The 15,249-nt window shown below is 36.7% G+C and overlaps 1 protein-coding gene across 1 annotated transcript; it reads left to right on the top strand.

The window, feature by feature from the left end:
- The first annotated feature begins 97 nt into the window (after positions 1 to 97).
- LOC136816587 (actin nucleation-promoting factor WASL-like) lies at positions 98 to 14,915 on the top strand. The gene is made up of 11 exons (XM_067072923.1): positions 98 to 338; positions 4,499 to 4,636; positions 4,936 to 5,022; positions 5,562 to 5,661; positions 8,670 to 8,762; positions 10,711 to 10,846; positions 11,490 to 11,532; positions 12,017 to 12,191; positions 12,436 to 12,974; positions 13,191 to 13,302; positions 14,160 to 14,915. The coding sequence occupies exons 1-11, from the start codon at positions 243 to 245 to the stop codon at positions 14,210 to 14,212; spliced, it is 1,572 nt and encodes a 523-aa protein (XP_066929024.1). The 5' UTR covers positions 98 to 242; the 3' UTR covers positions 14,213 to 14,915.
- Positions 14,916 to 15,249: the final 334 nt, after the last annotated feature.

Below are 15,249 nucleotides of genomic sequence, written 5' to 3' on the forward strand. Positions count from 1 at the left end.
TTTAAGCCAATCAATTTAATCTAAAGGTTAAGAAAATTTTGGAAACTACGACAATACGGACCTTGTTGACAAGAAATCAAAATAAAGGAGAGTCATCAGTCATTTAATCTGAATTCGCCGACTGTGAAGACTACCGACTTTGCTTTTCAGCAAAGCTAACCTTTGTCAGTTTGTGAAAGGTAAATGCTAAAGATTGATTCAGGAAAGAAAAGAGTGAAGAGGCATAAAGAATCAAGGATAAGATGACTCAGAAACGAATGGATTCAAATAGACCATGTCGTCTTCTCCAAGACCATGAAAACAGTGATGTTTACAAGGCAATTGGACACAGATGTGTGGTAAGACAACGTTAATTTAGATTAAGTTAATTTAATAGTTGCATCAAAGTTTCAGAAGCTACTCATTTTTTCAATGCCTGACCAACCAAAGCAGCAAAATTTCAAAACAAATGTAACAGTGCATCAGAACTACTACGCAGCTCTGCTTGCAGCTCTACTCTACCATTTAAGAATCTCATATTTGCTTTCCAACATGCGGGAATAGTGTCAGGACCTGCAGGCGACCTAGTAGGGTTGGGTATGAGTGTGGTTTGTGTGTGGTTATGTATCAGATTGGCTAGGATATGAACTGCACGTGCGTTTGGTTTGGGAACGCGAAACACGAACGCAAACTACCCATGTCTAAACTTTTCAAAATATCTCCAGAACTAACAGATTTTTTGAAATTCTGTAAAAAGGTCTAAGTTCCTGAATAGTTTTACTATGTTCTATGGAAAAATCATAAGCATCAGTCAAATACTCGTTCATCTATTCAAGATTGAAGACAAAAATTTGCGAAGAAAAATAAACCTTGAGCACAAAAAATGCTTTTTTAAACACTTTTTTCCACCGAAAAACAAATAACTTTTACAGACTTACCTTCCCCAAACATTGAAGAAGCCTCTACTAATTAAAGTAAATGAGATAAGATAAGATAAAACCTTAAAATCAACCAGAATTTACAACCTTTCGTCCAAAGCAAAAGACGTGCTTTTCTCGCCGCCATCTTGAATTTAAAATGAGAATTCTAGAGAATTCCATTCGTTTCCAGCTCCCGCGGTCTTTTTTCATCCAATCAGATCGCGCGATTTTCACTTTCGCTTTCTCTAGTCCAATAAGACTGCGGGATTTGAGTCATGTGACTTATCTATTAAAAAACCCGCGCGAAATACAGGGGGTCACAAATAGAAATACAGGGGGTCACACTACTGGCTACAGGAACTGAAAGCAAGCAATTAAGGCCAATATTTTTGGTTTTTCTGAAGGACAAAAGGTATAGGAAGCTTTACTGAAAGAGGGATAAGGCTGGGACAATCTATTTAAAAGATATGGACATAAAAAAGGCACTTTTTTGGGTGATAATTAATATTTTACTTAGAAACTTTAATTCTCTCACCCCCGTCTCGGCCCCCCCTGATATGAGCAAGGAAACCATGATGGCCACCCCTACTGAAAATTTCAGATCAAAACAAACAAGGAATTAATTCCTGTAACTCGAAGAAAATTGGAAAAAACTGGTTTTTGACTGTTTCTGATCCTAAAGTGCTATTTTTTGGTAAAAGCTATACAATTTATGTTTGGATTTCTAGAAAGCTTACCCATTCATTGTTAATACATTTTTTATTTGAAAGTAATCTCTTCATGGAATAAAAAGATATAGTCAAATCTTGTAGGGTCATTTTTCAAAATTTTTTTGCCAAATTCGATTTTCGCATTTCGCCATTTTACCCTACGCAAACGCACGTGACTGGCTTGGTTATAATCAGTTAGGGTTAGGGTTGGATGTTGGAGCTCGAAGCAAGCACTCTTTTGTGATTTTCTCTTTTAAATAGTTGTTAGAAACGATCTTCTGGCATGAATCCGTGGCGCAGTGAGTGGTTAGGGTGTTAGAACTTCTTATTTACTGGGTTCAAAATCCACCGGTAGCGATCTTTCAGAAAATCATTTGAACGTCAACTGCTCTAACTTGGGACTATCTGACAAAAAACATGGTACAGCAATTCGCCCACCATTTCACCGAACCTCCAAAGTTATTTAATTTGAGTTAATGAAGGCGTATTAGAAAATTCACGATTTCTCTTTCGCACTGAGTAGACTTTTAAATCGAAATATGAAAAAAATCCGTAGTGGAACACACGCGAATGTCTGGAACGAAGAAGACCAAATTAGTGGCAAAACGATAGAGCGTCTGACGTCACTCGCGCGGCAAGTTACACATTCGTTATTTGTTAATCCCATTGGGCGATAGTCGGTTAGGCGGTGTGGGTGTTCTCTAATTCTTCAATCGGCCTCAAGTCATTTTGAACGAAAACAAAAAAGTTGAAAAAAAGAGCGTGCTATTGAATTGAATTGAATATTGAATTGAATATATTTTTTTGCTGCAAGGCAGCAGGCTAACCCCTTACAAAAAAAATAGATTTCTCTAATACAATGGAGAACCTATACAGTAATCAGATCGGTGAAAGTTATCGTGACATGTTGTAACAGAAAGTATGATTGATAAACTTGGTGGAGTTTTCAAAACAAATTTGTTGTCAGAGACTTAACAGTAAGTGAAAATACAGGCAAGATATCAACAGTCCCATGTTTCGACCAATATTGTCCCAAGTTAGAGCAGTTGACGGTATGACAACAAATTTGTTTTGATTTATAAATCACCAAGTTTATCAATCATACTTTCTGTCATAACATGTCACAATAACTTTCACTGATAGCGCGCCCTCGCATGTTTTACACTACAGATTTTTTTTCATATTTCGATTTAAAAGCCTACCAGTGGATACCCCTTTAAACCTACAACAAAAAAAGCTACCCCTTATATCCTGATCGAAAAAACAGCAAGGGCTGAAACTTTTCTGGTGAGTCTAGGCTACCTATGAATTTCTTCCCTGGGTATGGTATTTTGTAAAAGCTGCTAAGAAAATTTTTATTGCTTGGTGAAAAAATGCAATTTTAGCGATTTACCCCTTTAAAACCTACAAAATGGTTTTCTTGAATAAATTTTTATCAAATAGTCCTTTGGTCTCATATTTTGAACAGTGATTCACTGCAAAGTTACTAAAGCTACAATTTAGATCATTGGTACCTAAATATTTTTCAAAACTGTACGTTAAAATCAAATCACACCTTAAAACCTACACTAATACACCTTAAAACCTACAAACATTGACACCTTGCTCGCAACTTACTGAAGCTGTAAAATTGCAATTCAGGTGCTGAACCGTGATTCAATCGATCAAATACTTGCTAGAAATCGATTCCCAAAACAATATTTGTATTTTTCAGGATTTCATACCCATAATCCAATTGCGCCTGTTTATTTGTCAAAAAACGGCTTTGAAGGGTAAAAACTTTTATTCACTTCATTATTGATGTATGTTACTAATGTTTTTCTAAATCTCCATCAAATTTTTGAAATTTTGGTATGCAATATGACCATGTTTTGAGAAAGTCGATTTTCAGACTTAATTGGCCTTAAAATGAGCCTTAAAATAGAACTTTGAGGGCCTTACGATTTCTTTGGGGTGTAACCATGGCGAAGAAAATGATTTTTTTTGTACCTACCATAAGTATACATACCTAAAAAGTATAGGTTTTATGACCTTAAATTCATTTGTGTAATCTCTAGGTCCAAAAAACATGATTTTTGAAGGGATATATAACTATGAACTAAAGACTGAAAAGTACAAAATTAGTCCAGAATGTGCCTTTCGCTTTTACGAAAAAGCCACAACCTTTTGGCAAGTAACTTGCTGACAGAATTACTGGCAAACAAAACAGTGTTGTTGGATGATGAAAAATCATGTGAGATCATAAATTTTATGAAGGGTGGGACTTCAGATGTTTTTCACTGGCTGCTAGACATGTAATCGCATGAGAATTCTAGCAGAGATAACGTTTGACCCTTTCCTATGAGTTGCGGGAATGTATAATGTATACTATTATCTCCCTAGTCATAAAAACAGACACACCGCATTTGAAAAAAAAGAGGGGCCCTATCGTGAAATCCAAGGACCGCGGTGAAAGACTGTCTAAATAAACACAGCAAAAAAGCGGGCAGTTTATTTTCAATTTCCGTTAGATTTGATTTCTGCCTAGCTCTTAGTTTGGAAATCCATTTTTCCAACGTTTTTGTTTTTTTTTGCCTACCAACTGACCGACTGCTTTTTTTTACCTAAAAACGACGCAAACACAAGTTATTTGTGATTGTACAAAAAACTAAAATATTAATTTTTTTAAATTTTAAAATCATGCGACCAGGAATTGATACCCCTCTGGAACCACAGAAGTACTTCTGACTCAATACTATAGGGTGGCTTCACTTACTCATTCCCAGTAAAAGATTCCAAGTGCATATTTCCAGGGCCCTTTTGCTTCTCCAGTTGGATTTTCAGTCAAAATCTTCAATTTGGGAAAAGTGAACTTTAAGGAAAACTTACAAATTCATTTTTTTTATTTAGACCCTGAGTACATCTGTTTGTCAAGTGTTTTTATGTGGGCCACAAGAACGAGATTGGCACAAAAGATATGTTGGAGTAGCTTGTTTTGTCAAAGACAATCCCAAGAAATCCTACTACATCAGAATTGTGGACATTTCAGTAAGTCAAATTTAAATTTCATTGTTTGATTAGGGTCTTAGTTTTAAAGTGTCATTCACCAAATTATATTCCCTGCCAAATTTGATTTTTTATGCCATTTGTCATATTTAAATCCCTCAGAAAAAACTATATCTTAGCCATCTCATGTCATCTATCGAATCAAATTCATGCCAAAATTTTTTTCTTTTAAGATAGCTAAGAATAGCAAAATTATTTTTTTAATATTATTAAAATAATTTTTTTCTCTATTCTACATTCTACACATGGGGATTATATTCCACTTCATTTTTATATTCTAGCAAAAAATTGTGGTATGGGAGCAAGAGATTTACAACCAATTTAAATACCATTCTATGAAACCTCATTTCCATTCCTTTGAAGGAGATGTGAGTACTTGTATAATTTCAGGTTGATTATTTTAGCCTTTTAAAGTCAGGATGCTGACTTTGATTTATAGGAGAAAAAATTGTCATTTTAGACTTATCTGATAATTGCTGATTTTTTGTGCAAAATTAAACATACAGGTTCTAGGTTACCCCTGAGAATTTTGGTGGCCCCTACTGGAAAAATATTCTAGGTGGCCCTGAAAAGTTGAAAACCCGAGAAAAAGTGAAAATTTTGAAATCGTAGATAATTATACTTTTAGAAAACATTTTCTTTTGGCAAACATAATACAACAGTTTTAAAAGTAGCTACTCATCAAAAGCAAACAAAATAAAGAAAATTAATTTAAAACAAAAGATTTATTGTAAAAAATTGGTGGTAAAAAAAGGTGGCCCCTGGCCAAAGACTACTTGTAGGTACTAGTTGCTGAGACCTTTTAGCCCCTCCCTACGGCCAGGGGTGAAGATATGTCTATAAAGGTATTTACTTGTGTCTTTAATGATACTTTGACCATCACTCAATCTCTTTTATCTTTATTTAGGACCATGTTGTTGGACTCAATTTTGCTGATGTGGATGAGGCCCATCACTTCAAAAGAATGGTTGATGAAAAACTTAATGCCAAAGAACAAAGGAAGATGGGTAAATATCTTATTCTTCAGCATTCACTTTTTCTTTAAGTTCTTTCAGTGCTCACAAATTTTGTTGTAAATATCTTCGACTATAATAATAATAATAATGTATACAAGTTCAAGGCACACGAAGGCCTCTGAGAACCGGATCTTGATTACAATTGTCTTGTCTCGAATCTTTTCGGATGTTTTTTTCCAAGCTTCGTTGAGTCTTTCTTTAAAGATTTTGACAGTCTTTGCCTCTACAACGTATCTTGGTAATCTATTCCAGTTTGGTATACTCCTGTAAAAGAACGAGTTGGTTTGTGCGCCTCGGAATCCATCTTTACCAAAATTTGGTATCAGCTCATCATTGTGTCTCCTGTTCGGACGTGTTCGAGTCGATAATTTACTTGGAAGAGTATTTTTATCGTAGTAGTGGAGATGTTTGTATACTTGGACCATATCACAAAAGAGTCTCCTGAATTCAAGCGTGGGGAGGTCAAGTATGCGCAAGCGTTCTTCATAGGACATATCTTTGCAGATAGGCACGAGTCTTGTGGCGCGTCTTTGTACACCCTCGATCAAATTAACATATTTTCGAAGTTTAGGTGACCATACCGACTGAGCATACTCCAAGTGCGGACGGACAAACGAAGTATATAGTACTAGGAAGATGGATGGATTCAGATGTTCAAAGCTCCTGTTAATCACTCCTAGTATTGAATTTGCCTTCTTTACCTGCTTTGCAATATGCTCCTCGAATGTAAGTTCTGAGTCGATCACAATCCCAAGATCTTTCTCTTCAAAAACATGTTCAAGCTGATTTCCATCCAAACAATATGGATAGGCATGTTTGATGTCAGAGAATTTGCCAATAGTTAGTACGTGACATTTGTCGGGATGGAAATTTAATAACCATTCTTTCGACCACTTGACTAGCGCGTCTATATCCTGTTGGATGGAAATAGAGTCTTCGATAGTGTTGACCTCTTGGAAGATTTTGGTGTCATCAGCAAAAAGGAGTATAAATGATGATATCACTCTTTCAGGAAGATCGTTGATGTAAAGAACGAACAATAACGGTCCAAGGACACTACCCTGTGGGATACCACTAACCACGTGATCCGTTGTCGAAAATGATTTATTTACTTTCACTGATTGGGTTCGTCCATTTAAAAATGATTTTACCCAAGACATTATCGGACCATCTATGCCGTATGCTAATAGTTTCTTGCATAAACGACGATGAGGTACAGTGTCAAAGGCCTTTGCGAAATCAAAATAGATACTATCAATCACTTTTCCCTCCGATGTACTTTCACAGCACGTATCCAAGTAATACAACAGTTGCGTAACGGTGGATCGATTTTTGATAAAACCATATTGCTTGTTCGATAAAAGATGTTGATCAAGAAGATGCTCCATAATATGCTTTCTCACTATTGACTCCATCAGTTTGCATACTATTGATGTCAAGCTTACAGATCGATAATTTACTGCAAGATTTTGAGCACCTTTGTTCTTATATATGGGTATTACGTGAGCTTCTTTCCAATCCTTCGGAAGAGACCCTTCCTTTAATGATGTGTTCATTATTACTGCAAGAGGTTCAGAGACGTAGTCAGATAACGACAGTAGCATCTTAGGATGTATTCCATCAGGACCAAATGATTTATTCTGATTTAGATGTTTTATTTCGATCTGGATCATTTCTTTTGTTATATGGATTTCATCGATTACGGACTCAGTTCTTTTCTCGAAGTCCGGTAGCTCCCCAGGAGGCTCTCTTGTGAAAACACTGCAGAATTGACGTTGAAGTATATTCGCCTTTTCATGGTCTTCATGTTTCAAAGAATTTTTGTCATTTGGTGCCTCAAGTAATGATGATACCGTACTGGAAGATTTCATTTTGCTCCTGACATGTGACCAGAAAACTTTTGGTTTTGTTTTTGAATTGTTGCAGATTTTCCGTTCGTAATTTCTATGGGCTTGTGTCATCATTTTCGTCACTCGGTTGCGTACACGGGTGTATTTCACGCGATTCTCGTCTTTCTCTCGCGGTGATGATTTCATCCATTTTCTATGTAGACGCTTTTTCTTTGCTATTTCAGTTCTGAGATCTTTTGGAATAGGAATTCTTCCTCTCTTTCTCCAACCCTCGCCTCCAATCGTTTTGAGCGGGATGAAACGGTTTTGCAATTCGCTTACTTTATTCTTGAAAAGTTGCCAAAGTTCCTCGACTGATTTGTCATTAGCCCATAAAATATTCTTTAATATGAAGTGAATACAGTTGCTCTCATGTTGTCTTCTGACCAGCCACCAGAACCGTTGGAAAAACAACGGATCCGGCGAGACTCGCCATTTGCGGGCATTTGCTCTTCCATTGAGCTACGGGTCCATGTGGAACCCGAGGACTCAATTGCCACTCAGTAGAGCTGGAAGTGAATTCTTGTCTACTGACTGGTCAGAGACGGTGAATTGGGAAAAATCTCGGGCAAATGCCCGCGAATGGCATGGTTGTGAGTTTGAGTCTCGTCGGATCCATTGGTTTTCCAACGGTTCTGGTGGCTGGTCAGAAGACAACATGAGAGCAACTGTATTCACTTCATTGTAATACATAAGGGCAAAATTCATGATTAATATCTGTGTTCGCATGCCCAAACCTTCCGTTAGTGTAGTAGTTGGTGGATTCCAACACACTAGCGATGTGGAGATGGATTTCTCCCGATTCACTGTCTCTGACCAGTCAGTAGACAAGAATTCACTTCCAGCTCTACCGAGTGGCAATTGAGTCGTCGGGTTCCACATGGACCCGTATGGTAGAGCAAATGCCCGCGAATGGCATGGTTGTGAGTTTGAGTCTCGTCGGATCCATTGGTTTTTCAACGGTTCTGGTGGCTGGTCAGGAGACAACATGAGAGCAACTGTATTCACTTCATTGTAATACATAAGGGCAATATTCATGATTCTTTTATATATGATGAAGTATTTCTTTCTATCAAATTACTAAATTGCCTGATTAATATCACTATCTAGAGAGGAGACAAACCAATGCTACCAGACGTGCACCACCTCCACCCTCTGGCCATCCAGCTACTTCTCATTCAGCTCCTCAAATGAATTTGAATAGTAAGTTAAATAACCATTCGATTTGAATTTCATTGAACAAAACTTTGCTGTCTTTAGTTAAAACACTCCCTTCTCACAGACCCACTGGGAACCCTTCCGACTGGAGAAATTAGCTAAAATATCGTCCCCGGTATAAAATTATACTCCAATTTTTGTCCCCACTGAAAATAAACCAATCCTCACCGCAAAATATCTACTATTTTTCTCATCCCCACTGAATTTTCTGACTTTGAAACAAAAGAATTTAAATCCCTAGCTATAAAAGATTTGAGAATATCAATCCCCATCGAGTTACCCATCATCTTTATACCCACTGGCTGAAAGAATCCTACCGGGTCTATGAGAAGGGGATCAGTAGCGACCTGGTTTAATTTTCTCAGGGGTGCAAACTATGAAATTGGCGCCCCTGGTGTTTTTGTCCTTTTTGGCGCCCTCCATCATTAAGCGAAAATATTAAACTGTAAGAACAGTGACTGGTTGACAGTAACGCCCGGAATCTTTGAGTTAAAAAACTTTTATTCATACGAAAGTGGTGGTAATGATAACTTGATATCTATTTCGTTGTTATTTTGAAATGTCATAGTTTTCTGAGCAAGGGAAATTTTTCAATTTTCAACTTATAAAATGTCTAAAAATGCCTCAATTTATACCGATTTAGCACCAAAAATAAAGCTCCTCAATTAAAAAGACATGAGCTGTTGATACTTGAAATGGAAATTTTATACCTAGTAAGGCGATTTGGTCTATAGTTTTGTTTTCTAAAACTTCATCAGAAAAATTACCTGACAATCTTTAAAATTTAAAATTTTGCGCCGCTGGTCTTACTTTACTCTCCATCAAAGATTAATGGCTGAAAGAGGCCCCAAAAATTCGAAAGTTGGAAGGAATAAGGGTTCTTTGTAATTGTGGCGTCGCAGGCAAAAAATTTTGGTGTAAGAAAGGTCAAACAGCATAAAAGAGCTCCTAAAAAGGAGAAAGTTAGTCAGCATAAGACCACAAAAACCACAGCGAGCATCAACAAGTTTCGATCTTTTTGGCAATCTCTCATTTTGGGGGTGAGCATCCTCTTTAACCCCTGGTAGACACACAATACTTCTTTTGCTTTAACTTTTCGCAATTCAATGTTGATAGGAGTTTTGAAAAAATTCAAGAGAAAGAATGCAAGAGCGTAAAATAAAACAAAGCGCCGCAGGCAAAAAATTTAACATTGCACTAAAAGGAGCTATAAACGTGTCAAAGGGCGCCAAATCACCCAATTAAACATCAACAAAATTTTGGCGCCCCTTGAAATGCTCTTTCGGCGCCCCTCTCAGATTTTTCTGGGTGGTGCACTGCACCCCCTGCCAGGTCGCCACTGAAGGGGATGTGTTAAACTGAGTTCGGATTTATGTTCCTTGGAAAATGAATACCTGAATCAAAATAAATAGAATAATCGCACGATGAGTTATTTTTTCTTCTTTGGCGCGCCTTCAAAGAGAGCAATTAATCGTTAATTGCATCCTGTAGAGTAATCACACTCTTCAATGAGGCGCCAATATTTACAAAATTGATTTTAATGTTTTTTCTTACATTTTTTTTTTCATCGAACGTTTTAATTGCATTCGAAATTTATTTTGTGAGAAAGAAAATCAATAAACAACAATAAAAGAAAGACATAAACAGAAAAGAATAATATAAAACTCTCAGTGTAATTTACTCTCCTGACGGGGAAAAAGCAGTGAAACCGATTGTGCGATTAGCTCGTAATCACATGATAACTCGTACAATTCGAAAATTGCACTCGTGATTTTTTTGTTTCGAATTTTCCTCGTCCTTTCGGACTCGGAAAATTAATAACAAAAAAATCACTCGTGCAATTAATCTCGAATTGCACTCGTTATCATGTGATTACATATACTAAACAGAGGGAGTCAGAAATGTTGATTTGTGATTATTTCATTTTCTTTAGGCAATAACACAATGGCACCAACAATGAGCCCTGCAACTTCAACCAACGACTTGAAGAACAAGAAGAATAAGAATGATAAGAAACAAAAGAAGCCAAAGCTGACCAAAGGAGACATCGGAAAGCCTTCTGATTTTAGGTAAACAAATTATATTGTTCATTTTCGGATCTGGAGACAACGTCTGGAAACTACTTGAATTGTAAATGTGGACATTCATTTCAATTTTTATACCGGGTGTTTAAAAAAAAGATGTACAAGTTTGATTTGAGGTTGTGAGAAAACTATGCTATAAATCCAGACTTTTCACCATTTGAAGGAGGAAAGACTAACTTAATTTTGGACTATCTTAATTTTGGACTATCTTAATTTTGGACTATCTTAATTTTGGACTATCTTAATTTTGGACTATCTTAATTTTGGACTATCATACTTAACTTTTTTCATAACTTTTGAACACGTGAAGCAAATTTAAAGTGTGTCTCAATCTTAATTCAAACTTGTATACTTTTTCTTGAAACACTCGATACCATATCCCATCATTGTTCAAAACCAACCAGGCCCAACCCAAAGTGGGGGCTTACAAGGGATAGGTTATGTTGGGTCTGGTTAGGTACTTGAATCATGGTTGGAGTTGGGCTAGTTGAAATCATTATTAAAAGTTAGTCAAACATACAAGGTGAGAGAGCTTGCACTCTTTGAAGGCACGCCAAATGACAAAAATTACCCCAAAAGCGCAATTAGAAGACTAATGGATTAATCATTTTTCATTTTACATCTATAGGCACGTTGGTCATGTTGGATGGGATCCTAAAGGTGGATTTGATGTAAGTTTCTGTAAATCATATCTAACAGATCTTGATTTTTGTATGTTTGTCATCTCTTTCAATAATGTTAATGATGGATATCATCGATGCTCAAAACTTTTTTATCTGCATGACCGGGAAAACAACTGAAAATGTCGAGAATATATCCTCAAGACCCAATCTTATGAAATATAGCAGAGACAGATAATTTAGCTGCCGAATCAAATCAGGGAAAAAATACGCAAATATAAAATTAGGCCAGGGGAAAACATTTTATCGGGAAAAAGTAATTGAGAATTTCCATCTACCATGTTTCTCTTATTCTGTGGAACTCTTGAAATTGTTTAAAGATGCTGCGGGTACAAGGTGGGGCTTTTAAGAACTTAAATATTTCTTCAAAAGACCGCTGGGCTTGACAAAAACACAAATTCTTCTACCATAGTTTTGGTTTTTTGATACTTTAGAAATGAGATTATAACTAATTCTTCTTTACTGAAACCTGTAGGTGAATAACATTGATCCACAGTGGAAAAGATTGTTTGATACCATCGGTGTCACTCAAACACAACTTGAAGATGAAGAAACATCTAAGTTCATCTATGATTTTGTTGAGTCTCATGGTGGTATCGAGAAAGCTGCTCAAGAATTGGAGAAAACCAAAGGAAATATTCCTGGCGCTGGTATCTATTATTATTAACTTTTAACATCAAAAACCATTTCTGTTTCTCCGGAAGAAAACTACGATGGATTTTCATTCTGTGTCTTCTAATTCAGTATCTCCGTCCCATCACTTTGCAGTACATTTTTTCAACTCTTTCTTTGCCTTTTTAGTATTTTTATTCAAAACAAAATTTTTATTTAATTTGAAAAGATGATTGTTGGCAAATTGATTGTAAACTTAAAAATGATTTTCTCTTATTACAGCTCCGCCTCCTCCACCTCCATCAAGATCTGCTCCTGGTCCACCACCTAGAGGACCCCCACCAAGAGGTGCTGCTCCACCTCCACCACCAGGAAGGACACCTGCACGCTCTGCACCACCACCTCCACCTCCAGGAGGCGGTGGAAGAGGACCCCCTCCTCCTCCCAACAGGGCTGCACCACCAGCAATGCCAAACCAAAGAGCTCCTCCTGCTCCACCACCATCTTCAAGAGCTGGCCCACCACCTCCACCACCACCAGGAGGGTCTGGAGCAGGTGCACCACCTCCACCACCACCACCACCACCTCCCCCACCTTCAGGAGGAGGTGGTCCACCACCACCCCCTCCACCAGGAGGCGTAAGTGGTCCACCCCCACCTCCTCCACCATCATCAGGAGGGGGTAGAGGAGGCCTTCTTGATCAAATTCATCAAGGAAGACAATTGAAATCTGTTGAACCGAGCTCTAACAGAAACTCGAGTTCAGGAGATGGGCGTGATGGTTTGTTGGGTGCAATCAGAGCTGGTAAAAAGTTGAAAAGTGTAAGTATAGATATAAGTTATAGAATTTATTTGTAAAATCAAGTTGAAAAGGCCTTTTCTAAATACCCCATATGTCTTTTTAATTCGTCACAGTTATTTTTTTTGAGGGGGGGTAGTAACATTTGTTTTATGTTTGAATCGTATAGAGTAAATAGGTAAAAAATTCGATTGTATTACCATATTTTCCTATCACCGCACTCACAACTTCAACTTCAGGTTTCGTCTGATGACGACCGCAGACAAAGCAAACAACCTGAGGAGCTGGATGGAATGGCTGGTGCATTGGCAAAAGCTCTTGCTTCAAGATCTGCACACATTCAAGTGTCGGGTAAGAAAACTTACTTCTTCAACGTGACAATTTACTAATTACTTTTTGTTGATAACATATTTCAAAAGTGTAAGTTTTTTGTCAAAACTTCGGCAAATCTTGACCTTTTTTGCATTAAAATTGACAGAAGTCTTCTAGAAATTGCACAGTAAAGATCGATTTTTTAGCTAAAATTTGGGTCCACTTTTGAGACCTGAATTTATATTGCGTCTCAAAATTGAACCCTTATAGCGCATAGACATACGGCATTTTCAGGGCACTTAGCTTAGGGGGTTGATAACCAAAGAGGTTCTAACAACACTTATTTCCTTAACTGTGCAATCAGAAACTGGACCCGTTAGGAAATAGTCGCATAGTTCTACCTTTGAGCTTCGTAATACAATCAAATTTTTATCATCTTCGATCGTCCAATAGTGCGGAAGGGGATCCAATACAACGTCTCCCTCTCAAGATATCCCCTAAGCTTGAGGGGCTGTACCCATTCTATGGAAATATGGATTCAGAAAACATTGCCTTGAAATACAGAATAAGCATAATAGACCTTTTCATAAATTACGTCACGAACATCACTTGCCTCGTATTCAAACAGTTACCATGGTGATTATATCCCTTGAGACTTTAAATGATTTTTCTATGAATAGAAAGTAGTTTTAATAAAATCCGCTGGAAGTTAATCACTATGGCAATAATTTCAAAACGAGGCAAGTGATGTTCGTGATGTAATTTATGAAAAGGTCTATTCTATTCAGAAAAGGATTGTCTCTTCTGAGGAATCCTTCTTTCTTGCTATTTTAATCCACGCACGATATTTCAGCAACACGAATGAAAACGTTTCAAATAACTTTCATTTTTTTCAGACGAAGAAGAGGATGATGACGATTTCGATGACGAAGATGAATGGAGTGACTAAATCGTACTCAACCATGTACCTGTTGTCTAAATCGTACTCAACCCTGCACCTATTGTCTAAATCGTACTCAACGCTACATCTACAGACTAAATCGCAACGCACTTACCGTCTGAACTTTTAATTAACTACCAAATCATCACATTATTGGATAGAAATAATCGATGATGAAACGTAAAATTCTCGAATCCTATATTTTAATGGCTCTTCTAATTACTTCTTTGGTTTTGTTATGTTTGATTTTAATTTAAAATGAATTATGCTTATTCGGACCCCCTCCCGTCTATTCGGGAGACAAGAGTAGTGATTTACACATCTGTATTAACCTAAATTGTCTCGAGAGAAATCGTAACTTGGTTTTATGATGTTCCAATTTTCGCTTGTTGCTAATTTTTCACATCAAGAATATTTTTTGATTCTTTTAGTGATCTCTAAGAATTCAGTCAAAGAAAATACTCATAAACGTAGGTTTTAGAAAATCAAAGGCATTTCTTCTGAAGCCTCTTTTTGCTGAACAGTTAGCTTTCTTACTAAAAGTGACGTTTTTTAAAGTTTAATTTTCGTTCCTATGTTACTATACTTTGATGATTATGCAATAGCTTATAAATATTTTCTTACTAAATTACAAACAGTAATAATTATACACTTTTGTACTTCAATCGTTGGGAAAACTTATCTGTTTCATAATATCCATTTCTATTTCTACTATTTCTAAATTGAATGCATTTTACTCAAAAGTCGGTCGCTCTCTTTTATAATATTGTTTTAAATATCGCTATTTCCAATTAATTGGAGGTTTTTCAGAAAGAAAGAAACAAGTCTGTCTACAATCGGTGACGAAATATATTGGCAATTTTGGATATTTTAACATTTTTCAGAATTAAAAGATCGGGCGAGAATTACAATTTTAGTACTTCCACCACTTTGTTTTATTAGATTTTTCGATTTGGAAGGGGTTAAGTGGCTTCCAGGCTACATTCTCAGTCTAATTGGAACATTTTTGAGCTTTTTTATCCTGAGATCATAAAGTCTAATGTAAA

Source organism: Clytia hemisphaerica, unplaced genomic scaffold (assembly GCF_902728285.1).
Source record: "Clytia hemisphaerica strain Z4C2 unplaced genomic scaffold, Clytia hemisphaerica genome assembly, whole genome shotgun sequence".
NCBI classification, from domain to species: Eukaryota; Metazoa; Cnidaria; class Hydrozoa; order Leptothecata; family Clytiidae; genus Clytia; species Clytia hemisphaerica.